A 27,142-nucleotide genomic window follows, 5' to 3' on the forward strand; every position below is an offset into this window, starting at 1 on the left:
CATCGGTAAGAATGCACAAAAGTCCAAAAGTCCAAACACTGTTATTTAATAGTAGGTTCAAGCCATCAACATATGGTGCATTAACAGATGTATGTGATATTAAGGGTGTGTGTGTGAGGTTTCTATAATAAAAACAGAAATATAAATAATCAGTTTACAGTAATAAATGATAAACATTTAACTCAAAAAGAAAAAAACACGTGAGGATACATTGCTATAAATGTAAACAATTGACTATTAATATGCACGTCATCTAATAACCATATCTCATTTGAGTGTAAACTTCACAATCCACATAAATATGGCTTAATGGCATCTGTACAGTGTAAACACTAAAGTAAACATATGGAAAATATGAGTCGTTATCATTATTTCACTTATGCAGTGCGCATCGAAACACACGTGCAAAGATTATGCACAGTCATACCGCTAACATTAGCTTCAAGTAAATACGAATACACTCAACATCAGAATGTTTCAACACATAATACAACAAATAGCAATATAAACAAGATTAACCCTTTAGAACCTGAAGCTAAAATAGGTGTTTTTCACATATTTAGATTTTTTGACTGTAAAATTCAAAAACAATGTGCTATCTTCATGTGCAAGGTGTCATCGGTAACACTTTATAATAACGTTCAGTTGTAAGTCATTTATAAGTGGTTAGTTAATGATGAACTAATCGTTTACAAAACATTCATAAATGATTAGCAAGTGTTATACTAACATTTTATGTATGCTTTGTAAATTCTGTTACAAGTCATTTACAATTGATTAGTAAATGATTAATTATTTACGAAACATGACTGCGTTCATAAATGATTAATAAGTGATATGTTAATTATTGTATGTATGTTTTGTAGATTCAGTTATAAGTAATTTACAATTGATTAGTTAATGATTAACTAATCATTTACAAAACATGAATATGCTTTTCATAAATGTTTAATATTTTTTTTTTTTTTTTTTTTTTTTTGTATGTATGTAGCAATTAGAGGGTGCAGAAAGTGTTGTAAATGCCTTGTATACACATACAGATAATTTGTAACAGGTAAGTAACAGTGTTCAACACAATGATGGTGGTTGAGGAGAGATCCCCTGATATGATTGTAAAGCGCTTTGGGTGTACAGTAGTACATATGAAAGCGCTATATAAATGCCCGATTCTATTCTATTCTATTCTAATGATGTCTAAACGCATGAATAAATCATTTACAACACTTTCTGCAAACCCCCTAATCTAAAGTGTAAACTATTCATCACTTGTAAATGTGTTACACATCATTTGTAGATTACCACTTCAAGAATCAATAAGGCATAAAATCAACGAATCTTATCTATGAATGATGTGTAACACATTTACAAGTGATGAATAGTTTACACTTTAGATTAGGGGATGCAGAAAGTGTTGTAAATTATTTATTCATGCGTTTACACATCTATAATGGGTGTTGAACACTGTAGTGTGTACTGCAGTGTAAGTGCTGACTGATGAGGGTATAGACAGCTGCCTTCTCTGAAACACATGGGGCCCTATCTTGCACCCAGCACAATTGACTTTGTACACCGACACATGTATCATTCCTATTTTGCACCCGCGCACAGTGAAGCATTTCCCTCCACAGACGCACGTCGGTTAACTAAGAAATACACTTGCGCTCCCCTGGGCGGTTCAGCGCAGAGAGGAGGCGTGTTCCGGCGCAAACGTTCCCTCATGCTATTTTGCAGGTTTAGAAAACAATTCCGCCACTGACCGAAAAAAACTAGTTTAAAGTCAGTGGCGCGTTGCGCATGTTATTCATATGCTATTTTAAGGGCGCATGCTTGGCCATAATCAATATGTGCACAACGCGCATACACTTTGATTCTCTCATCTACACACAGAAGCAGCAGGTTTCATTTTTGCAAATCGTAGCCTACATTATTACAATAGATAGATAGATAGATAGATAGATAAACAGTTTATTATAAAAGCATACATCTAGCTTACACATTTACCCAAATTATCATACGCCTGTTTAACCAAAGTTAATTTGGGTGTGTTTCTCCATCCTCAACGCCCCTGACGAGAACGTCGGTCTCCTCGGCTGTGAACCGCTCCTGGCGCGCGCCTGGCAAATCCGCCGTTATAATAGGAATCCGCTATAGAACAAGCGCGCCTGCTCTTAAAAGGAATGTGAGATGTCGCTCTGATTGGTTTATTTCACGTTACACCCAAACCACACCTATGAATAATGAAGCTACTTCAGACCAACCCATTTTAGATTTGCGTCGGGCGCAAGAGTCATTTATCCCGCCGGTATAATAGCAACAGCGCCCAAGACCCGCCCACAAAGTTACTTGCGTTTTGCGCTTGATACTTGCGTTTCAGATCGTTAAAATAGGGCCCATGGAGTCTTTAACCACTGTGCACCTGATGTGAGCAAAACATACAAAAAAATGTAACAATTTATTAAACATTTATGGAACACATAGTCATGTTTTGCAAATGATTAGTTAATCATTAAAGCTCCAATATGTAACAATTTTGTAATCAAATTTCCGAAAATAACTTGCACAGTGTGATATATTTCCTCCAGTTGTGTACTTACAATATCTCAAAAGTCTCCAAAGATTTTTTAATTCAGAGAAATTCCGATTTTAAATAACTGTCCGTCCCGGAAAAGAAATGTCGCCTCTCAGTGACGCAATGTCCGCACTATCCTTTTTTCCGGTGTGGATCATGTGATATTCCACCACACCGGAATATCACATGGTCAAATGCGGAAGTAGTGGTTATAGCGTTATAGCCGTAGACTGTATGGTTATAGCTGTTATGGATCACGATTACTCTTTGGTGAGTATTGAAGTGCCAACAAAACGAAAGCGTCCATATTCGGATACACGCAGACTGTGTGACAAATGGAGGAATAAAACCCGTAAAAAATCTCGGCCAGGCGTTTTCGAGATGGAGAGAGCTGCGCGACAATCTTGGACTTGACAGAGACTCTGCTCTCGCGAGTGTATTGATAGACAGGTAAGCAAAGCAATTTTTTTTATTGTACAAACGTAATGTTTACAGTAAAGATGATTTTAATAGATATGAATTACACCACATGCCTGTAATAATATAGCATAACATTTCACGTTCCTTGCAGTTCATTAATTATGATGCCATAAAATAATACGATCAGACATACAGGTAATACAAAAACGAATAAATTACCTCATCCGTGATCATGATTCATTAATTCCATTTTATGTATGGATAGATCAGGGTTTCTCAACCGGTGGGTCGCGACCAGTGAAATGATTATCTCGTGTTTCGCCTCATTTGCGCGAACTGGACGCGCCAGCGCCGCGCTAAACGCCTCATTCGCGTCGCAGGACCTCTAGACGCGCGTAAACGCGTCTTTACATTGAATTGAAATCACTCGCGCCAGACGCTCAAGAGTGAGTGAGTAATCAAATAACATTTGCTTTAGCCTCAATTGAGTGAAACACTTATGTGTAACTTCTCAGTGGTGTTACTGGGACACTAACTCTGCTTGTCACCATAGAAGCAGATAATCATATTGTGATGTTTATTCCCGCTTCAGTAATATGCTGAATGCTGCCTTCCAGCTATATCAGAGCCAGCCAAAGAAGCGCATTTAAAAAAAAAAAATGACTATTTCAAAACCACGGATCCGTGATAAGTTTTGTGATCCGTCTCGCCACTAAGTGTCTCAAGTGTCACATTAACGTGAGTAAAAAAAAAATCAGTTTGCCTCATAGTCTGCCTATTGAAAATGTTTCTGTGTTTTTGTGAAATTAATTAAACATATAGGCCTACGGAGCCTATAGATCTGAGAGGCATTTCAGTTATTGAATTATGTCCAGCCTTAGTGGGTCGTATGACTGGCATACAAAAAAAAGTGGGTCACAGTAGGCAAAAGGTTGAGAAACCCTGCGCTAGATGGTGAAAACGCATTAAAAACGACATCTCCCATCGTCACCTCCTTCATAGCGTCATCAAGCTTCGCCTTTGTTATTGTGCGCCCTCTTGTGGTCAAAAATATTTACATAGTGGACCTTTAACTAATCAAATGTAAATGACAGTAACTGAATCTACAAAACATACATAAAATAATGAACATATCACTTATTAATCATTTATGAATGCATAGTGAGGTTTCATAAATGATTAGTTAATCATTTACTAATCACTTGTAAATGACTTGTAACGGAATTTACAAAACATACATAAAATGTTAGTATATCACTTGCTAATCATTTATGAATGTTTTGTAAATGATTAGTTCATCATTAACTAGCCACTTATAAATGACTTACAACTGAAAGTTATTATAAAGTGTTACCCACATGGACACACCACATGCTAAGATACATTAAAGAGTAATGGCCAATCGTCTCCCAAGTTTCATTAAAAATCATCCCAATCCCCGAATACAATCCCCAATCCCCTTCTGCTGTCTACCACTTCTTTTACCATGTATTTGTTCGTTTCTTTTATTATTTTATGCAATCCAAAACACTCTAACCTGCCGCGCTTCATATCTCTCTGTTCAAATCCTTCCTTCCCGCTCTGCCAAAAAGCTGCTGTCATTTGCTGACGGAAAGCATGAAATTACAATAATAAACCGCATTTGCATGTTCTGTCAGGGGCAATTTGAATGGTTTTGATAGTGTAAATGGTTGAAGAGTTACGGTAAAATTAACACAGCTTTTTGGTATGTGTCGGCGACGACACAGCCGGTTTAAAAGGGTTAAAGACCGTATATGTGGAAATTAAACTTACTTTCAAAGTTACGCACACTCATCTATGGCTTGAATACACACAAGCCCTCCACAGCTTTCAAGCGAAACATAACAAGTTGCATCAAACTCTGGGGGCGGGACTAAGCTACAACTGTCAATAATTCACAACCGACCAACAAGAATTAACTTACTGAGCCTTTTCAACACTAACTGATCACGAGGGCTGACCAACCAGGCATGCACTCTGGTGATGGCATCAACGGTGCAAGAGGAACTCATCTGAGTAAAATAGTGCACGTATCTAGTCTGTGGAGTGGAATGGTGCAGCAAGCGATGACACAAGCAGGTCCTACTTACTGGCTACTGGGAGCGAGTACAGAGAAGTAACTGGCTTTACAGGAACATTGTAGAATCTCGCGTGTTTAGGTGTTAGGTGTAAAGTGTTAGGTGTCGCCCCGGCCTGCAGCTCTACAGATGTCTGTTAGCGAGACGCCATGCGCTAGAGCCCAGGAGGAAGCCACACTCCTGGTGGAGTGTGTCTTTACCCCTAGGGGGCATGGCAGGCCTTGCACCTGGTAAGCCAAGACAATGGCATCCACTATCCAGTGAGACAGCCTCTGCTTGGAGAGAGCCTTTCCCTTCAGCTTCCCACCGAAACAGACAAAGAGCTGGTCTGAGGTCCTGAAACACAGCGTTCTGTCTACGTAAGCACTAAACACGAAGGGTGCGTACTCTGCCCTACATAGGCAAAATACCTTAACTCGCTACAGTAGATTTTGGAACTGAGAAAAATGACTTTAAAGATTTTTAGTTGTCCCGCCAAATTAATAGGTAGGGCACTGGAAATCTGGCAATTAGATGTTTTAGTAATTGAAAATTATCTATGAAAAAATCTTGAGCTCAAACTTGACTTTTGACCACTATTTTTAAGTTACTGTACTCTGCCTTTGTATTGTCAGCAAAAAGTGAGAAGTCGTGCCAAGGCAAAAGGCAGTAACTTCCACATTATCAATATTTGGTTGGTGATCACCATTAACAAAATCATTATGGTTAACACCTGTATAAAATCTAGTCATCATGGCATTTATTTTGCATGATTTACAATTACTTATAGCCATCTACTTATTGCTATCCTGTGCTTTGGTTGGCATTCTGATGGCATTATTAATACATCTGACATGACAAAATACCTCCATAGATATATTAGTCCAGCGTTGGCTTGACCTTGTTAAGTTTTGGCACTCTGCCAGCATGAGTGTTTCAACCAGGTCCGGTACCCAAACTGGGTGAGGCGGGGCTTTAGTTCTTTGTTGTATTTGTCATCTGCTACAGCATGTGTAACAATTTTCTGTCAACTGCGGGGCTATAGGCTTTGAGTGGACGAAAACCTACAGGCCTTGGAGGGGTCCCTTGGATCACGCGCCAGGTGGAGGCGCTCTGGGGACACAATTGCATCACCACAGCGCGCTCCACCAGGGGGACCCCAGTGCACCCGTTGATCCCGCAATGAGAACATGACTCATCCACGAGCGCTGCAAGCCACTGGAAAGACCAGAAGCAGGATTGTGAATCTGCTGAAACGCGCCGTCACACCAACACTGACTGAAGAGCACTCGTTGCTTGAAGAAGGCAAAGGAGAAGCACATACACACTTCAGCTCCGAAGCAGAAACATAATGTGAGATTGCACTCGCGGCTCCTTTTATACCCCAGACCAAATTCCAAAGACCAAATTGCAAATTCCAAAGACCCATGGTATTTTCATACTCTCAGGTGATAGGGCTCTCTAACGAAACCCCCATTCGTCAGTCTCTGACATAACTCGTAGTGACTGACTGAAAGGGAAGCCAGGTTATCCCGGTATATTTTTCTGTTGATATGAAAAATCGTGTACAATTTAGCAATATAGCGGTGAATTGTGTATATGATGAATATTATGATGTTATGATTTAGGCTACTATACCTTTCTCCACCCTAGTTGTTCAAAGTGTTTGTAAGGATGCTGATATTTAGAAGGCGGCTCTCTGACTCTGAGATGGTGAATGGGAACATGGTTTGTGAGTTTTTGGTTTAAATTTAATAAATAAAATAATTCATTTTTGTTCATGTCATTAAAATATATCCATTTAAAAAAATTATTTTAAAAAGTAAAGATTCTGAAAGCACTGAATGAGATCCCATAATAATTTAATAAATTGTACAGTAGTAAAAAATATTTTATTATATGATTAATATATTTTTTAACTATGATGGTTTCATTATAAAAATGATGATTATATCTAAGGTGGACACCCAATTTGATATATGATACCGTCTGAATCTAACCATGTCATGTCAACAAATGGAAAAGTCAGCCAGCTGTTTATTATCATGTTTATTATTGTGCCTTTAGTCACAATAGCAGGGGCACCTTTTACCCAAAATACTATACTTTTACATATTATTTTGTTATTGAAAAACTGTTGCTTTAATTACCTTGAACAAAACTGAAAATCATTAACATGACCTTCGTCTCAAAATATAAACAATAATTTGATAAATTTTCATTTGCTACATAAATCTACACCATTTAAAAAAACATAAAATATTCGATCAAATTAGCGCAGAATCAACTGTGCATTGCTGTCCGCGATAGCATTAAGGATCAGCCAAATTTACATGTGCATCATCAAAAGCAAGAAAAGTGTTGAGCTGAATTTCTGTGCCGTATTTGTGTCATCGACTGGGGCATTAGGACCCACACAGACCATAGGGTGAGCAGTGTGCTGGCCTCATATATATATATATATATATATATATATATATATATATATATATATATATATATATATATATATATATATATATATTCATGTGAAAAAGAAAGGAAACCTTTTAGAATTTTATGGTTTTATGTATCAGAACATAATAAAAACCAGGTCATTAGCAGGTCTTAAAATTAGGTAAATACAACCTCAGATAAACAACACCAAGTTACATATTACACTGTGTCAAGGATCAGATGATTATTTATTATGTTGTTTAGTTCAGGACTGAATAGTCCAGGTGTTAGTAGTCTGTACTTAATCTGAGTTTCAGAAAGCCATTTTTAAAACCACAATTAACTATTCTAGATTAAGGCCTGCTCTTGGTTTAATTTAAACCCTGTCCGGGAAACCACCCCTAAATGTCTATGCTAATTCTGAGAGTTTATTTCACATGTTTATTTCTCACTTCGGGACCTCGAAATGTACAATTTATGCACTGCACAAACAATTTGAAATTCTTGCATCTATCATAAAACTTCTGGACCATAAAGAGAGTTGTATTAATGCATGATGACCAAAAATGCTGTTACTGTAGTATAAAACCAATGTTTATTACTACCATAATTCAGTCAGATCTTTTGGAGCAGACAGCTCTCTCAGTTCTGAGTCCTGATTATGTGTTATGCAATAAGGCAAGAGCAGGATTGTCATACTGCCAATGCTTCTGTATGGAATGAGAAATAGTGATCTATCTGCTGGAAGGCCCACCTTTAATGACAATCAAGAAAATCCCAGTTTCCGAAGCTAAGAATTACACAGACTAAAGCCCCATCACCGTTTACACACAAGTACTCACCCACAGACTTTTGTACACTTTATTCTCACACATACAGTTCTCCCTCCCCCTTCCATACCATCTTATAGCATTGTGAGAGGTTTGAGTGCCGAACACAGCTAAAATTAGCCTATTGATGTAAGCTGGCGTTCCACTAACACCCGCACACACCCCCACCCCAGTGCAAGTCAAGAACAGAGTGCAAGACAAAGACAAATCAGGCGGGATCGATCTATCTAAAGTTAAACTCTTCATTTGTACAGGTAGAACTCAAGACAAACACAGCTTTAACAGGTAAGAAGAAGCTGGCCTTCCTTGAGAGTGTGTGTGTGCTGTGTGGACATAATGATAACCAACATGTGAACAATATTGTGGGTTGTGGGTTGTGTTTTTTGGACAGTCTGACCCTTAAACTATAATAACAAAACATAGGTACAAAGAGATGTATTTTAAACATCTTAAATGGGTAATTTAGAAGACTGATTATGTATAAATGTGCACTTAATAATGGAATGATGACTAAAACAGAATGACATTTTGAAATTGTTGTCACAGAAATACAAAGCATGCAAATAGACTAATTTTACTATATAAACTTGAAAAAATTTTTTTTTAATTATACAGTCTACAGAATAACAGTCTACAGAGACAAATCCATTTAAGCGATACTAGCAATGTTACCAAAAAAAAAAAAGGAAGAGAGAATTCAGAGATTTTGAAAGTTTTAAAGTTTTTGATGAGAGCAACAAGTAAAGGATGAAATAGCAAGGCCGTGCGAACTGTGCCAAAAAAAAGTTTCTATTGGCTTTGGTCAGCCTCAGGAACCAAATCTACTGTACACCCTGGACACAATGTTCTGTCACCAGCTCGTGCATAACCATTGATTTATATCACTTCATGACATAAGATATCTTGTTCTGTATAAAGATTTGGCTTGTGGTCGGTTAGTTTCACATTTATGCTTTAATGACCATTATGGAAGGACATTTACAGTGGCTTAGAAAGCCTAAATATGGAATTTAATGCAACTAAAGGATTTGCTTTGGTTACTATATTCTTAATTATTAAAATTGTGTTTTCTGTTTTCTATTAAATGGTCTGGTTTAAAAACACCATAGCAATCCTTAACAGTTTTACACTGAAGCCCTAAATTAGAAATTTATATAAATGGATTTTTATTTCAGTTAGGCTATATTACAATGAGAGTGGCAACATATTTTGAATAGCCAGGATAGCAACATATCATGAATATTAGCAATAAAAACATACAATATTGTAGTTACAACGATAGATTCATATTTATAAAGCTTATAGTCTTTGTATCCTCATGTATAACCTTCTTTTTTCAGACAGATTCTCTCAGGACTTTTCATCAGGACTTTAGATAGTTCTACTTCAAGTATCTGTGTTCTTTATCTATTGCAGCACTACTGGGATTCTCATTTAAACCAACATGTCACAGTTCAGCACTCTTTCAGTGCGTGAGAGGAAGATGCAGGCAGCTGCCCTTTGCCATGAGGTTCATGGTGGTGCTAATGGTATAACCTTCTATCAAAACCTGCCCTCAGCTCAGCACTGAATGATTACAGAGCACAGCACAAAACATAGCTGCCCATCACAGAGAGAAACGCCGACATTTAAAATGTGGTTCAGGGCCACAGCCTCATTCTAGCCATAAATAATCTTGTATGGATGTTCTGCTGCCTGCCAATGGATTCACTCTGTCATTGTCATGGGCTATTTCTGCAGAAGCTAAAGTTGGGAGGATGGGCTAGGACAGCTGTGTTGGAGCTGAAATGAGCACAGAATAAAGATCATGTAGAACAAGAGAGATTCTCCTATTTAAACAAAAACTGAAGCTTTTGGATCTTTTTAGATTAGGTGCAATTTTAAATGCTTTAAGTAACATTAAACATTCTCATATTGAAACATCATTCAGTAACAATTATTGATGCACAAAATTAATGCTTTCTATTTTAGATATCATGTTTGGAATCATCATCATGGTAAATGCTCCTGCAGCAAAAGCACATGACATCCAATTTTCCCTTTAACAAAACTTTCACAATCATCATGTTTTACCTGTTTATAATGAATTTATGATTAAATTGAAATGTTTTTCCTATGTGACCTGTCATAGAATGTGTGTCTAACACAGGCATCCACACCCACACTAAAGCCTTTTGTATTCTTGGTTTGGTTATATCATGATATATGATGTGCTATTTAAATAAATGATATACACATACAGTATGTATTCAAATATGAAGCAAATGAAACATCTATAAATGTTCACATCAAAATAACTTTAATTTCATTATTAAGGCATTAACAGACAGACCTTATTACATAGTACTGTAATCTTCAGTAGTTAATGTCCATTTAAATTGTAATAATGTCATGAGCATGTATGTTCATATATATACAGTATATATATATATATATATATATATATATATATATATATATATATATATATATATACATATACATATATTTATACATAAAGCGTTATCCAAGAATTTAGGTTATCCATTTTCCATTCAGGCTCTGTTGAATTATTTTGTTATAACAAAAATATTATATTAATGTAGGGTTTACTATGGACCTGGGGAAGAAACTTTCCACTCCAAAAGACATCATGCTGGAGGAACTTTCTCTCTTGTCAAACCGAGGATCACGCCTTTTTAAGATGCGACAGCGAAGATCAGAGAAATACACATTTGAAAGCATTCAGAATGAAGCCAACACCATTTTAAATGTAAGTAGCATCTACACAAATAACCTATACTCCTGATGTGAAAAATATGGCTCAAATATCTAATTTGATGTTTAATTTGTCACTTGATTACTGACACTGAGCCTAAGACTAAACTGTTCTGTTATATAATTGTGATTTGCTTGTTTGAACTGTAAGTTTTGTTACTTTGTTAGTAAAGCAAGCATGTGCTCTGCTGAATGAATGGCAGACACACATGGAAGATAGCAAATGCCACGTGCCCCGTGTCCTTCCAAATGTTCCTTCTTTAGGGTCAGCACTGCTATGCGTACCTGACAACCTACTTCATTTATCACTGTTCAAGTGTGTGTGTGTGTGTGTGTGTGTGTGTGTGTGTGCCCATGCTCACCACTGTGTTCCAAAATACATTTATACATAAATGATATCTGTACACTATATACAAAACTGTAAATTTATATCTAATCTACGCAAATGGTAAATTCCTGGGATTTGGTAATATTTAAACTTGGATTTTTTTAAAAGCTACATATGATTAATTTTCTAAATACTCCACATCATTAGGCACGTATCAAACCTCCAACAAATCATATTTTCCCACCACAGGCATTATAGATCTTTTTTTTTTTTTTCTTCAGATTTTAACTCCTAAATCCCGTTACGGACAAAATGGAATTGGTTTAATAAGGATTTTACACAATTTTTATATTTTAATATATTTTACATTACTCATGTCCCTCATGACAGTTTAATAACTACAGAAGTAACATTTAAGATAATTTACAACTTTTCTTGGGACTGAAGTTAAAATTAGACAAATTGTGTGATTCGTCTCTTTATTTATGTAAAAAATATTTTCAATTTAGATGTTTAAATAAAAGATAGTCTTTAATGTGTCAGGTGGTAATCAGCTTTCATTTTTATGTCTTCCCTATTTTTTTCCAAAAAAATATTAATGTGACAAGGATGAGAATATTGTGATGGGGTTAAATACTGTAACAGGTTTGAAGGAAGACATATCCTTCAGTTTTATATTTTTCATTTGATCTCTCTCTCATATTGTGCCCTTCTTTCTGGGTCAACATATCTGCATGCACAACACAGCGTGGATGCCATTGGGATGCTTGTCAGTGTTTAAGTGGACACATTAACATAAAATATTCTATGTATAACAATGATTGTCATGATTTTGGTATGTATATATTTACTGAAACAATGACTTTTTTTTTTATTATGGTCCCACTTTATATTAAGTGGCGTTAAGTACTATGTACTTACATCAAAAAAATAAGTACAATGTACTTAATGTGTTGATGTTGTATTGTAAAACCCTTTTGCTGCTATTGAGGTGTGATACGGGTAAGGTGAGGTGGATTGGGTAGGTTTAAGGTGTAAGGGAAGGGTCAACTGTGTAATTACAAATGTAATTACATAAATTAATTACAGCTGTAATTACATGCAGGAATTTTTCAAATGTAAGTACAATGTAAAAACATGTAGTTACACAATAAGTACATTGCATCAAATTATTAATTTCAATGTAAGTACATGTAAGTACATAGTACTTAAAGCCACTTAATATAAAGTGGGACCTTTATTATTATTTATAAATGAAGTAAAAAACTCAACCCAGTTTTCAACCACGAAACAATATGAAATATAAAGATATGCGACAGAGTTGCGTGTGATGGGGTTGCGGTGTTTTGTTCAAAATGGCCACTGATCCTCAGGTAGAATAATTAATAATAATGACAAAATAATTTCCATCTTAATTTTATGTAATGGGGTTGAGTTGTTAAGATTGATAGTACCCTCCCGGACTATTACGCCTTAAAAATATGAATAAAAAGTATCCAACTTCACCCTTAGAGGAGAAACTGCTGCCAAAAACAAAGTCCCTTTCATGCCACTTTAATTTAATTTAAAATAAATAATATTCTAATATGGAAACTATTTTTGGAAACTCTTTTTATGTCTTGCTACACATGCACAATAAGCTATGTCCAAACTGAAAATGACATTTTGTTTCAGAATGAAAATCAAGCAAATGCAGAAAACTCAGAAAATAAAGAAGTTGCATCAAAAACACCACCAAACACACCAGATCCCAGAAATCCAGCAAACCCAGAGGAAATTGCACCAGGTATGTCAAAATCACAATGTTTATAATGTTAAATCATACTATAAATAATATGACAATGTGCTAACAAGAAATAGAATTGTGTTTTAGAACAAATTTTATTTCAAAACTACTTCATTTGAAAAATGAAAACGGTTTATGTGAATTATTAATGGGTGTCACAATGGCAGATGAGTCAGGATGATTGCAGTGCTCTTGCTTGTTATATACCCTCACATGCTTGTAAGATGTTTTTTCAAAGCCTTGTATCATCTATGAGAGTAAGTGCAATGGTATCAGAGCGAGTGAAAAGAGAATAAGATAGCGACAGCACACGCCACCCCCAACTTACTTTCTATTTTTAGTTAGTGAATCACTCTAAGTGACTTTAAAAGGGTTAAAATGTATGTGTGTCGGTTTCACTCTAAATATTCAACAAATGCATGCTGCGTTTGCTATGTAATATAAACTTGAAGTCCGTATTGTATTACTATGTCTAAGACAAAACTGGATTCAGAGTTCAGTTTTAATCTCCCCGATTCAGTTTAGTTCTAATCCTTTCATCTCAATTTAGGTTAATGCCTTTCAATTTAAATGGTGTGTTCTACATAAGATATTCTTTACAGAGGGCTATACTATATCCAGAACTTAGCCAGAACTTTTATCAAATGATAAAATACAATCAAAGTCTAAACAGCAGAAACTGTTTCACAGGATATGGCGGTCCCTTGACAAACATTCCTCCAGAAAGGTTCAATGCAACAGCTATGCCAAAATCCTACCACTCCCCATGGGAAGAGGCCATCATCAATGACCCAACACTGGCCGACACACTTAAAGTTCACATGCCAGTCCCAGAGCCCAAGCTAGAGCTGCCTGACTACAAAAGCTTTAATAGGTATTTCATTTTTTCTTAATGCCATCATGTGAATACAATTTCCAACAAACATTTAATTTTAATTTTAGAAAAGGCAAATACAGTGTTTTTAAGTATAGGTTGGTTTATTTGAAGTCGGATTTATCATTAAATATAGTTTAATAACAGTTATTTTAACATCGTTATTTTTGATGTATGACATACTGATGAAAATGGCACAGTATACAAGTGTATACTGTATGTTCAGTTCTGTAAGAAAATTTCTGCACATCACAGCACCATCTTGAGGAGATGAACTGGTGGTGCAGTCTCAATATCCATATATTCAATAATTCAAACCTGAAAAATGTGTTCATGCCCTAAAATGTTGTGTCATTTATTGGAAGTCTGGTTTAAGGTTTTTATTTTTTAATATATATACACATATATATATATATATATATATATATATATATATATATATATATATATATATATATATATATATATATATATATATATATATATATATATATATAAAAATCAGCATAACAGAAACCAATACAGATGCCTCAGTAATTAAATCTCTGTTAAATCTCAGGGTGGCTACACCATTTGGTGGTTTTGAAAAAGCTCCACGAGGGATCACCTTCAAGCTTCCAGATGTGGACTTGAATGCTCCTCGATATCCTGAGCTCCAGGATCCTACAGCTAAGCGGCCCACTTTCAACAGGACTGCCCAGGGGTGGATATCCGAAGGCATGCCTCTCATTTTACCCACTGTCTCTCTGGAGCCTTTCGAGATCCCTGAGTCTGAAGATCTGTAACACTGATTGAACCCTTCTTGTCCCCCAAGCCCAATGAGCTTGACTGTGTTATAATGTGTTTGATGTCATCCATAGCTTCTGATTTCAGGCCAGATTTGTGTTTTATTTCTTTTCTTTGTATGTTGCAGTGACTTTTGGACAGCTGTTTTTGGGACAGGAATTTCCACTTTTTTAAATAATGGATGCCTCAAAAACGAAGAATAAAAAGGGTATTGAACAAAACAGTAATAAGAGGCAGCATTAATAATCATCAGGATTAATCATTTTTGCAAAAAATAAGCATACAGAAAGTATAAGAATATACATGTGGTGTTTGTGCAATGAGTTAATTTACTGATACATTAAGGTGTCATAGTGATTTTCACTAACATTATGCATGGTTATACTGTGAAACATCATCAGTATTCTAGTCATCTTCATCAGTAATATATTTAGAATAGAATGACATCATTTTGAGGTTATATTTTTTTTATTTACACTCTAAGTTCCACAAAAAAAAAAAAAAAACTTTTTAAAATCATTAATTTCAAATACAAAATCAAATTGATCAGGGATAGATCATTGGTTGAAACAGCCATGTAAATATAATATGTTGAGTTCCTGAAATCTTGTTTGAACTTATAATCTATTAATATATATTTCTGAAAATTTGTTTTGTGATGTTTTGGCTGATGTTTAACATTATATTCACAGTTTTAGAACCTTTGCTTGTATTGTAGCTCCAAACTGTACAAATAAATTGCATATTTATTTCAAATTTCTGTCATCATTTTTTTTATATAACATGGACAACAGCAACAACAACAACAGCAATAATAATAATAAAAAGAATACTGTTCTGTGTGGTGTTTTCACCCATACAATCTATCAGCATACTAAATCATCATCATCATCATCATCATCATCATCATCATCATCATCCAAAACAGCCTCTGGAAGAATCTGTCTCAGTTACCCTGAGACATAGCACACAGACATATCCTCTGACACTAGCTATATTTACAGGAGTCATAAGTAGCCTTGAATTTGACACTCCCTGTGCTCCAGTTACAGTAAACACAAAGACTTCTAGACAGTCAGCAAATGCTTCCTTCATGCTCTTTAACAAAACATGCATTGAAAAACATTAGCTATTTTACACTAGAATACTTAACGATGATTAAATAATCAATAGCATTACTAAAATATACCCTATTAGAACATACCCTAAAAACAACAACCAAAACCTGTTTTAAGGGTGATGGAATGTTTTTGTGATCTGTTAAGGAAGTTCTTGCCTGCAGCCTGGTTTCACCTCATTATTCACACAACAATGACCAACAAATGCTACTTCTAGTCAGCAAAATATAGATCATACAGATACATATACGATGAGGCAGTATATTAACTGTAAGCGTACTGAGCTGTCTTCCAAAAAAGAAAGGACAAGGCAAACATTATCTGTCTGTGTATATTACGGGTATAGCCTACTGTTCAGTGGGAGATAAAAAATAAAAATAAAATAAAAAATCAAGATCAAAATCTTGTCTGATTTATATGACAATAAAAATATAAAGACAATACATGAGCAGCTTGCTCAAACAAAACAACATATTTCATCACCTTTGAGTCATATTATTTTACGCGTAGGCTATTATTTTGCCCCAGTTTCGGGTAGAATTGGTTTAGTGTTGCATACGTTTTTGTTAATATCTCTAAGGTCATCCACATCATGCTGTTTTAAGTTGGGGCAGTCTATCGTAGGCTGTTTTGTAGTCACACATTTCGTAAAATGTAAAAGTAATATAATAACAAGATCATGTTAAAACATGAATATTGTTATTTAAAATGCAATCTATCTGTGATACACCAATCACTACAACAATCGAAATGTCACATCGGTTGTTTTGCTTGGTCTCGTGAGAATTTGACTGAATCCACGCCCTCCAAACACGCGGGTTATTTCTGCGGAATGACAGTAAATATTGTAGCGGTATATGTGGGGCGGAGTCAGCGCGTCTAACTCCAGCTCCATCAGAATAATCTCTCCAGCTCAGGACCCGAACGGATTAAACCCTCAATGTTGATGAGTGTGGAGGAGCAGGAATGCATGAACATAGACACAACGCTGCGGTGTTATTGTATTTAGGCCTGTAAGAGGATCTTTGACCATATGGATTTACTGCGCTTTATGACATGCTGAGCAATGAAGGATTCCGACAGCAAGTAACTTGAGCTGGACGCGCACAATGAACTCAGCTCATATGCATGGATAAACACGCTTCTAAAAGCAGGATTTGAATACCAATTTACTGGACACGAGTAGGTGAGCTGTGTTTGTTTATTAACGACTGTGTCTCAAAACCTGGCTAGCTGCCTACATGTACATCATTTTGGGGCATCATAGGCGCGTTCTAATGCCCCCAAATGCTGCATAGAGCAGGTCACCTGAAGCGCATGCGCAGTAACAGGTGTAACGGCATGCTGAGCGAATTTCTACTTTTGTTTATCATCTCATGTTATGCATATACTTTTACAAGTCAATACAGTAATGGATTCTGCTTCATAACTACTTAAAGGGAGAAAGCACCGTTTTTAATGGCTGTATCGTTGACACAATGCGAATGACATTCAGCAGAGTTTAATGCGCTTTTTAATGACAAATGAGCTCATAGACACCCAGTTCTCTGTGTTAACATTTTTCGGAAAGTTCTGTCACTGTGTTTTTACTGTTCGTTTAAAATAAAAACATAAAAATAACAGTACCTCGAATAGTTAGTGTTCTATGCACCGTTGTTTTATGATGAATAGCTGCAAATGAATTTAATAAGATGAGCTTTGCTACAGTATTTACAATGATGAACCCCAAAATATTATATATCACACAGGAGAACCACACAAATTCTCTGGAAAACCCTTCATTCTTCCTTGTAATCTTAATTTCATACTGTTAGAAATTATGCGTTTTTAGTATGAAGAAGTAATTCAGCATCAGTGCTGTAGCTGCCTACAGCCCATCATCTTCATGCTGTAGCCATGGCAATGGTCCATCATTTACAGTAATATACTGCGTCACTGCGGCAACAAGTTCTACATTCATCCTAACCCTGGCCACTGAGGCTCTGGTTAGAGGATTGCCCCATTGCACAGAAAACCAGTCAGATTTCCTTACACAATAGTCAGTCTCAGACATCATGACACAGCTAAACTTCCCCTTAAAGCCAACTGAAAAGGCTGGATGCAATAAATACTGCCATGGATTACTGTGGTTCAAAGTAATATAATAAAGTCACTTTAATAATAACAAATATAATACCTCATGCATGTGTAAAGAAATGTCTATTGAAATTTTGGGGAAAAATCTATTGTGTCAAGTCTTATATATCAAGCATCTGTCATTCAGGTTTAATGAGATTGAGAGGTGTTGGAAGTACAAGCAGTGCATCATGATGAATGTTTAGAAATGTATTGCTGCAAATGGGAGTTGATTACAAAAAACACAAGAACAAAGAAAAAGTAGCTTGATTTTTTATAGAATATTTTAATCGCATATTAGAAACAAATATCATATCTTAATGCAATAATCATATCTTTACCATTTCAATGGTCATATCTTACAAGAATGAGCACAAAGTTATAAATATTTCATTTAACAGTTATTAGAACTGTTTAGAACTATACATTAAAATGTAATACCATCATTTAAAATGAAACAGGTCAGTTTTTCGCGACACAATGAAAGAGGAACGCTAAAGTAGGTTGAATAATCACTCTGTCTGCACTTGTGCGGTTTTCAGAAAGATAATTTTTTTGACTCATGGATGCAGTAAAGATGAATGTGCTTATTAAATATTAAATCTCCTATAGCAAAAACACACACACACACACACACACACACACACACACACACACACACACACACACACACACACACAAAAAATGGATAAAAGTCAGCCACGCAAAATACCCACTCTCATCAAGTACAGTACTGGATCAGTTCAATTATGAACAGATGTCACTAAGTCCATGTCATGTAATTCTTTACAGTAGCTGCTTACAGCTATATTTCGGTTTTGTTCTTGGCAGCCTGTCTTGTTTTCAGTAGTCCTCTCTCATAGTTTGCTTACCAAAGACCATTAGAGTAGCTGTTTTAATATTTTATCTTGCCATTGTCATTGTGCCTCTCAACACTGAGGTGAATACCAGAGATATTGTCTAATTAAATGTTTGGACTTGGCCTGTATATACTTTCTGAGCTCAACCGATAAAAAATTTAAGTGAAAGTGAAGGCCAATATGGTAACCCATACTTGGAATTTGTCCTCTGCACTTATTCAAGTTAGTGCTCACACATTTGCAGTGAGTAGTGAACACACACATAGCAAACCATGGACACATGCAAGGAGCAGTGGGCAGCCATTTTGCTGTGGCGCCTAGGGAACGATTAGGGGTTAGGTGCCTTGCTCAAGGGCACCTCAGTCATTTTCTGCAGGTATTGAGAATCAAACCCGCAACCTTCGGGTTGCTTGTCTGACTCTCTAATCATTAGGCCACGACTGCCAAATGTAAAATTACCACGACAGCGTGTTGTTTATACTCTCAAGAATTCAGATGAATTTCAAAAAAACATCCTGTCATGAAATGCAGTTGGCAACTGTGCTGAGTATGATCTAAAACCAAATATGTAGCTCTTAATTATAATATCACCAGAGTTCAGTAAAACGGCTATAGTAATCTGAAGTAGCTTTCTATTTAACAACATATGTTTTCCATATCACTCACCTTCTGTACCCCAACCCTTCTCTGTGTGTCTCTCCCTCTCTGTAGGTCTTCCTTTGTTAGCCTGTGATATTCTTCAGTGCCTGTCCTGAGGAGCTTTTTTGAATGAACCCCGGTCAGTAAACCATTGACTTTGCTGGAAATGCTGAGGAGGGTAATGGATTTGTTCTTCAATCTGCATCCATCCTCTTGTTGCCAGTGTGCCTGGATGCAGATGAATCCTCACATACAGAGGAGACAGAGTGTGATCATTGTCATAGTAACTGCTGGACTGATAAAGCAACGTGCTGCAACTTGTGGCTAAAAGTCACATTATCACATTAATTGAAGAGCTACTGTTTTGAATGGTTCACTATATCCCAATGGTGTACTGTAAAATCCTGCACATTGAAAAAAAAATCCACTGCAGTATATTTAGCTATTTTTGTGAAGCTGGCCTTCTCTGTCAGGTACAGGGACTGTGGCACTAATGTTGCCTAAAACAAATGCATCAACCTCAAGTTGCTTCAGTAATTGACTCTGGTTGTTTGCTGGGGAGGGCCAGGCTCCAACCTCATGGCATGGGTCAAACTTTTTAAAAAGCCTGGAGGCAACATGGCTGGTACAGGTACAGGTGCCTTGAGTGGAACAGGGTTGGGCAAGTCCTACCAGCCGGGCAGTATGATCTCTCTCGCTTTGACCAAAGGTCTTCTAAATGAGCCAGGCCAGAACAGCTGCTTCCTTAACAGTGCTGTGCAGGTGAGTGAAGTTATTTTAAAAACATGTGCAGGTGTATGATTTAACTAATAGATAATGTAAAATATTTTCTGTAATGGGGTTGCTGATATAAGCAGCTGATATAAGTAGCAGAAATATTTATAAGAAATGGTGTCTTTATAGGCTCCTGTGGTTCCATTAAGAGCCTTTATCATCCATGGAACCTTACAATTACACAATAGGATCTTTTTAGTGTAAAAAGTTTCTTTAGATTTCACCGTATGGTTCTTTGGGGAACCAAAACGGTTCTTCTATGTCACTATTGTGAAAACCCTGTATAAACCATATACAGTATAGTTCTTAATTAAGTAGTATTAAGGGTGCAACAAAAATTTAACATGGTACACTATGACAGGCTGATTATAAACAAACTAAAGACCAGTTTCTTACAGGTTCTTTGGCAGCTTGACATCTTCAGGAGGAGCATACGACACCTATCTGGCCATTTCTGCTTGGGCGATGCCTGTATTTTCTGTGCTTTAAAGGTGCGCTAAAATGTCTCAAATTCTAGTGATCTTCCTACCTAGACAACATTGAAAACAACATGAAAATTGTCTCAACTTGTAAACGTAAAATTTATGGTACCTTTTAAAGTCGTCATTACGATCGTCTTCCCAATTGTGATATACACCGATGAACCAAAACATTATGATCACCTGCCTAATATGCTGTTGGTCCTCCATGTGCTACCAAAACAGCGCCGACCCGCCGAGGTATGGACTCTACAAGACTCCTGAAGGTGTCCTGTGGTATCTGGCACCAAGACTTTTGCAGCCGATTGCACATTGGATTGAGATCTGGAAAATTTGGAGATCAGGGCAACCCCTTGAACTCTTCATCATGTTCCTCAAACCATTCCTGAACAATGTGTGCAATGTGACAGGGTGCATTATCCTGCTAAAAGAGGCCACTTCAACCAGGCCACTTACACCATTGTCATGAATGGGTGTACCTGGTCCGCAATAGAGTTTAGGTAGGTGGCACGTGTCAAATTTACATACATATGAATGGCCGGACCCAGGGTTTCCCAGTAGAATATTGCGCAGAGTATCACACTCACTCCACTGCCTTATCGTTGTCCCACAATGCATCATGGTGCCATCACTTCTCCAGGTCCACGTGATGTGCCCTTGGGCACCCAACACCCTGTCGCCAGTTTGTGGTTTGTCCCTTTTCTGACCACTGTTGGTAAATACTCACCACTGCTTACCGGAAGCAATCCACAAGCCTTACCGTTTCAGAGATACTCTGATCCATTTGCCTTGCCATAATTCATCCCTTTTCAAAGTCGCTCAGATCTTTATTCCTGCCCGTTCCTCCTGCATTCAACACTGATTACGAGAACTGTTTGTTTGCTAAAGTACCCAGACCTTAATATGTGACCTTATTAGAAGATGATCAACATATTTACTTCACCTGTGACTGGTAATAATGTTTTGGCTCATCAGTGTATATCAGGGTGACAAAAAAATTTAGGGCGGAATTTGATTTTGTCCATCGGGAATTGATTGGATCAATTGATTGGATCGTTGGATTGTTAGATCATTGTTGTTTGCTAACTGCTGCACTAATGTGCACAGATAAATAATTTATTAATATTCCATAAAAAAATGTTTGTCAATTTTGATTTCATAGTGACTTAAAGATCTAATTTTGACCAAAATCTATGATTAGGGTATCTGAGACAACCAAATTCAACATGATACACATATTCATAATCAGATTTGTATATCTTACAACAACTTTTCGTTACTCTTTTTCACTGAACACTATTGCATTTTTGAATTGTGTGTACGGCTGAATTTGTATGTGAGGTTTATTTGGCTGTTTCTTTTTACAGAGCATTTTCTGTCAGTTCCAGCAGAGTCGAGAGCGGGCTCTGCCATCAGACACCCTGCGTCATGCTCTGGCCGAGACCTTTAAAGATGAGCAGCGCTTCCAGCTGGGCCTCATGGATGATGCAGCTGAGTGTTTTGTATGTATGACTTCAGAGATAAAATCTGTTCATACCTCTGTTTACCTTTCAAAGTGGAACTCTACACTGTGTCATGGAGTTGACGCAATGGGAATGCTCCTTGTTAGCCGGTGTCTGAAGCACATGTGCTACACACCAATCTTGATTGGCTACCACGGTCAGGTGACATCACACATTCACCAGCAGGGTATATAAGGGTGTCTAGAAAGGACTTCATCAGCTTATTTGTTTTCAGGAAGCTTTGTCTTCTTTGTCTTCAGGAAGCTTTGTCTTCTTTGTCTTCAGTTTGTTTACAAGCTGTGTGTGAACTTTCTGTTTGTTTGTCTGTTGTCTGTTTGTATAAAAAATGTCTAGCAAGTTATTCAGAAAGTGTGTGCTGCCGGGTCAAAGATACACCCGGCAATCTTCATGTGTTGTGCGTTATGTGTCTTGGAGTGGAGCATGCTTGATCAGCCCTCGAGGGGGCTTGTTGTCCTCACTGTGACCACTTCAGAGTGAGCAAGCCCTGCTCCTGCCTGGCTCTTTTCAAGGGGGATGGGAGTCAGGCAACCGTGGCAGCCCGGTGATTGCAATCATGGGGGTCGCAGATGGAGTTAGCAGATGTGCTTGAGACGGGTTTAACCCTTTCTCAGGCATCACCTTCTAGCTCCTCAGCTCTCATGCCAGATCCAGAAGCCTGCTCTGCGGCTTATTCCGATCTGGCAGAGAGCATGTTATTGGCCTGGTCTAGTTTTGAGGAAGTAGACGTGTTAGGAGTCGAAGCAGATGTGTTAAGTGAGTCTGCCTCCTCCCTTACCCTCACATATGAGGTGCTTGTCGATGTAATTACCTGTGCTAAATCCAAGTTAAAACTAGATTAGTCTTTGGAGAGAAAGTAAATCGCCCCAAGCCATTTGAATGAGTGATTCATTGAGTCCCGCTCCGGTAAGCCTTCCCTTTATCCCCGATCTCCATAATGAATTTACGAGGTTTCTCGGTGGGTGAAACCTTTCCCCTCTAGCAACCAGTTACACTAACATTAATGGGCTGGCTGAACACGGCGAGGATGTGAGGATGCCATGGGCTGAAGATGCGCTTGCCAACAAGACCAAGCCAAATGACATCGAGGCTTGTGGGCAAGGCATATGTGGAGGCAAGCCAGGCCGGCTGAGCCCTGCACACCATGTCAGTGCTTCAGGCTTATCAAGCCGACCTTTTGAAGGACCTTGATTTGGGCAAGGGAGTACCCCAGGACGAAGTTCACCGCGCATCAGATCTTGCCCTCTGGGCTATTAACCAAGCGGCCTGCGCTGCGGGCCACTCAATTGTTGCTTTGGCTGCTTTTGGCATCTTTGGTTTAACCTCTCAGGGCTGAAGGAAAAAGAGTGAGCTTTTCTTCTTGACGCCCCAGTGTCACCCTTCAGGTCTTTTTTGTACCGCTGTCAAGACAGTGGTCCAGAAGTTCAAGGAGGCAAAGGTTAAGTTAGCAGCGTTCGAGCGGTACATGCCTCGCCGCAGTTGAGATCCTACATCACACTCTCCTGACCCTGTTGCTGGCCCCAGCTGAAGACAGGGTAGGAAGGAAAGTGTCACTGCCTGTGCACCAGCTCCTCTGAGGCGGTGACCTTGCAGGAAGCCGAGAGAGAACATAAGGGAAGTCATCTTGGCTAAGAAAAGTAAGAAGCTAAACCCCTAGAGTCCTCATCTTGGTTGAACTGGGTATAGAGGCAGTTTCAGTATCCTTCATATTTCATATGGGCAGAAGGAGGAAAGATGGACAATTAAGCTGCTCTCATCCCATGCCTCTTTCTGTCTGTTATTTCCGGGTGCCGGCAGTGTAGAGATGATAGCAAAATGCTTCCTCTATAACAGTTAGTTTGTGATAAATGTGGATGATGGGCAAATAACGCAACTTGCGTCTCACATCATCATTGATCACCCTTCCCCCTCTTGCACTATGAGTGCAGAGGTGTTTGCGATGTGCTGTGATCACATGTTAATAAGCTGAACAGCACTGGAAGATTGGGCAATACCACTTTAGCGTCCCTCTTCCTCTGCTGTCGCCTTGGGTGGCATGAGGCTAAGAAGCATTAAAGGGATAGTTCACTCAAAAATGACAATTGTGTCATCACTTACTCAACCTCGTGTTGTTCTAAACCTGTGTGAGTTTCTTTCTTCTGCTGAACACAAAAGAAGATATTTTGAAGAATGTCGGTAACCAAACAGTTGATGGACCCCATTGACTTCCATAGTGGGAAAAATATATACTATGAAAGTCAATGGGGTCCATCAACTGTCTGGTTACTGACATTCTTCAAAATATCTTCTTTTGTGTTCAACAGAACAGAGAAACCCATACAGGTTTAGAACAACACGAGGTTGAGTAAGTGATGACACAATTTTCATTTTTGAGTGAACTATCCCTTTAATCTGCTTCTTGTCAAATCATGTTTATATTGGAGTAACGGGCTGGCACTTCCCTTGGGGATGGACAGCTATCTAAGCCCCCTCCTACAGCAGTCTGTTCCCACATATGGTTACAGTAAGGAGAATTAGCTTTTATGTTGCTGTTGTAACGCACATCAGATGGTCAGATCACCAGCTCTATCTCTCTATATGTTAATTTACTGAAATTAGCCTGTCTTCAAATCCCCTTTTGCTCTGAGACCTAATTAAATCATTGGTGTCCTAATCCACAAACACCTCTATTGTCTTAAGATCCTTCCTTCCTGGACCCCAGACCCAACGGCGCCTACGAATGACCTAAATCATTAACTATCTATCTGAAAACAGAGATCCCTTACTGCTGACTTCAAGTTTATGGCTCCGCGAACATCCGCTGATCACCAAGAGCAATCCCCCCTGACCAATAAAAGCAATCTCAAGAGGACCCTAGGGACTCTCTGTCAGACATTCATTTACATGTAGACCCTCAGGCAACACGTAAGAAAACAACCAGACTCTGTTCGACCGCTAATCTAATCAGACCAAGTAACACGCACACACCTAGACTCTCTCACCCCGTGCTCGGGGACAAAAGTTCAACGCAGCAGGATGAACCTTCAGTGACTCTTCCAGCACACACACACAAGGAAACACACACAGATCCTACCACGTGTGAATCAAAATCATCTTGTGAAATGTTTAAAATGTATTCTCTTGATGTATGCATGATCCCTTTGTCCCAAATATTATGCCTATATAGTTTTATTGATTTGTAATCCATTTGATGTGACTATAATCGCGAAAAATCAGGTATCCGCGGGTGACTATGTCATAGAGATACCATTCGTGGTATCATTGTGTTCCATAAATCCCAACGGTGTGGAATCTTTAACCCAAAATCTCCGAAGACGCATTATTTTATTAAATCCAGTGTTATTAACGATAGGAACAAATTTAGCTTCTCCTTAACTATTAGGAAGGGGCGTGAGCCTCCACAAAACGTCAGGAGGTAGTCACAATCGCCCTTCCAGGCGATTGGGTCATGCACCTAAAGAGGCTGGGCTTAACCCCTTCAAAATGCCGCGCTTCTCTGATCTCAGGGCACATCGCCAGAGAGAGAGAGACGACACGCCTTCTTCCATCCTTGGAAGCTTCGTTCGCGTTTATTTTCATTTTTCTTCCAAGTTTTATTTTCTTCAAACTACCTTACTTCAGTTTTGATAGTCTCCTTCAACCAACCCAAGATACCAACTTAAAGCTAAAGATCATTTTGCTGAGTTCCGCTCGCTTCAAGTCGCTATAGCAACTAGACGCTGTGATCACGTGACTCCGCTTCCGTCCAACACAGACGAGACCACACAAAGAGGGCCGATCTACAACTCAGACGTAACGTAGACCTTAATTTCCAACCTGAAGTGCTGTTTAAAGTGTCTAATATTGCTGTGCCTATTGGGGTCTTGTTGTGACTGACTGAACTGTCTCTACCTATCTCTCATTTCTCTTTACTCACACTTACACACTCTTCGACGCACACATCTGCACCTACACACACACATACACGCCCACCTCTTCACGTGTCTCCTAGACATAAACACACGGCCACGTGCTGCTAAAGGCGTGCTCCTACACACACACATACACACACACACACACCTCTCCTTACCACGCTCTCAGTGTACACACACAAAACCCTTTCTTAAAATTCTCTCTCTCTCTCTTATATTCTCCCTTCTTCCTTCCCCTACTCTAACCTTTTTATCTTACGTTTATTTTGTTGTATTCCCTATTTGCGATCGTATATTGTTTTGTTTATGCATATTTACTCCTGCGTGATTGAAAATTAGTACATGTAACCAGTAGCTCGTTTGAATAAACTTTGTTAAATCATTTGAATTAAGTTTGCCTGTTTGTTTCAATACTGAGTCCCTGAGTAGTGCAGATCTTGACCTCTTAACGCTCTACGATAAATTTTACTATTGAAAGAAATCTCAAATGGTCTAAAACACTAAGATCTTTATTTTCTTGTGGCCACAGAGAATAAATTGTCTATCAGTGTTAAAGACGTGAGATTTCCGTTCAGATATTGTACATTTTGTGTGCTGGACATACAGTTCGTACAATAAATGAACATTCTTCAACTTGTATCTAAAATTTCCCCAAATTGAACATATTCTACCCGTCTATATCAGTGAGTACTACAAGCGATTGTGTAACCTCTGATATAAGCCGAGGTTTTGACCAATTCCCTATTTGGTAATTCTTTAATTCATGTAAGCAACATATGCATAGTCACATTAATGCTAATTTGAGCTAATTAATTCCCTAACATAAGTCATTGTTGTTACACTGTGTCTCACTCCTTTATTT

General features: G+C 37.9%; 2 protein-coding genes across 3 annotated transcripts in view; both read left to right on the forward strand.

Moving 5' to 3' along the window:
- Window positions 1-8,399: 8,399 nt before the first annotated feature.
- myoz2b (myozenin 2b) lies at window positions 8,400-15,620 on the forward strand. Of its 2 annotated transcripts, XM_079864777.1 has the most exons (6): window positions 8,400-8,618; window positions 9,750-9,862; window positions 10,919-11,085; window positions 13,093-13,204; window positions 13,895-14,078; window positions 14,638-15,620. In XM_079864777.1, exons 2-6 carry the CDS (start codon window positions 9,778-9,780, stop codon window positions 14,861-14,863), a joined length of 774 nt encoding a protein of 257 aa, XP_079720903.1. In that variant the 5' UTR covers window positions 8,400-8,618; window positions 9,750-9,777; the 3' UTR covers window positions 14,864-15,620. The 2 variants fall into 2 exon arrangements, with proteins under 2 accessions (XP_079720903.1, XP_079720904.1); XM_079864778.1 differs by lacking the exon at window positions 9,750-9,862 and having other exon boundaries at window positions 8,441-8,618.
- Window positions 15,621-16,828: 1,208 nt separating this feature from the next.
- The window catches only part of usp53b (ubiquitin specific peptidase 53b), an 88,397-nt gene continuing 78,083 nt past the window's right edge, over window positions 16,829-27,142 (forward strand). The window contains exons 1-4 of the mRNA XM_079863577.1: window positions 16,829-17,168; window positions 19,669-20,358; window positions 20,769-20,861; window positions 22,217-22,351. Coding sequence (XP_079719703.1) covers window positions 20,176-20,358; window positions 20,769-20,861; window positions 22,217-22,351 — 411 coding nt within the window. The 5' untranslated portion in view covers window positions 16,829-17,168; window positions 19,669-20,175. The remainder of the gene's footprint in view (window positions 17,169-19,668; window positions 20,359-20,768; window positions 20,862-22,216; window positions 22,352-27,142) is intronic.

Source organism: Squalius cephalus (assembly GCF_949319135.1).
Source record: "Squalius cephalus genome assembly, chromosome: 2".
NCBI classification, from domain to species: Eukaryota; Metazoa; Chordata; class Actinopteri; order Cypriniformes; family Leuciscidae; genus Squalius; species Squalius cephalus.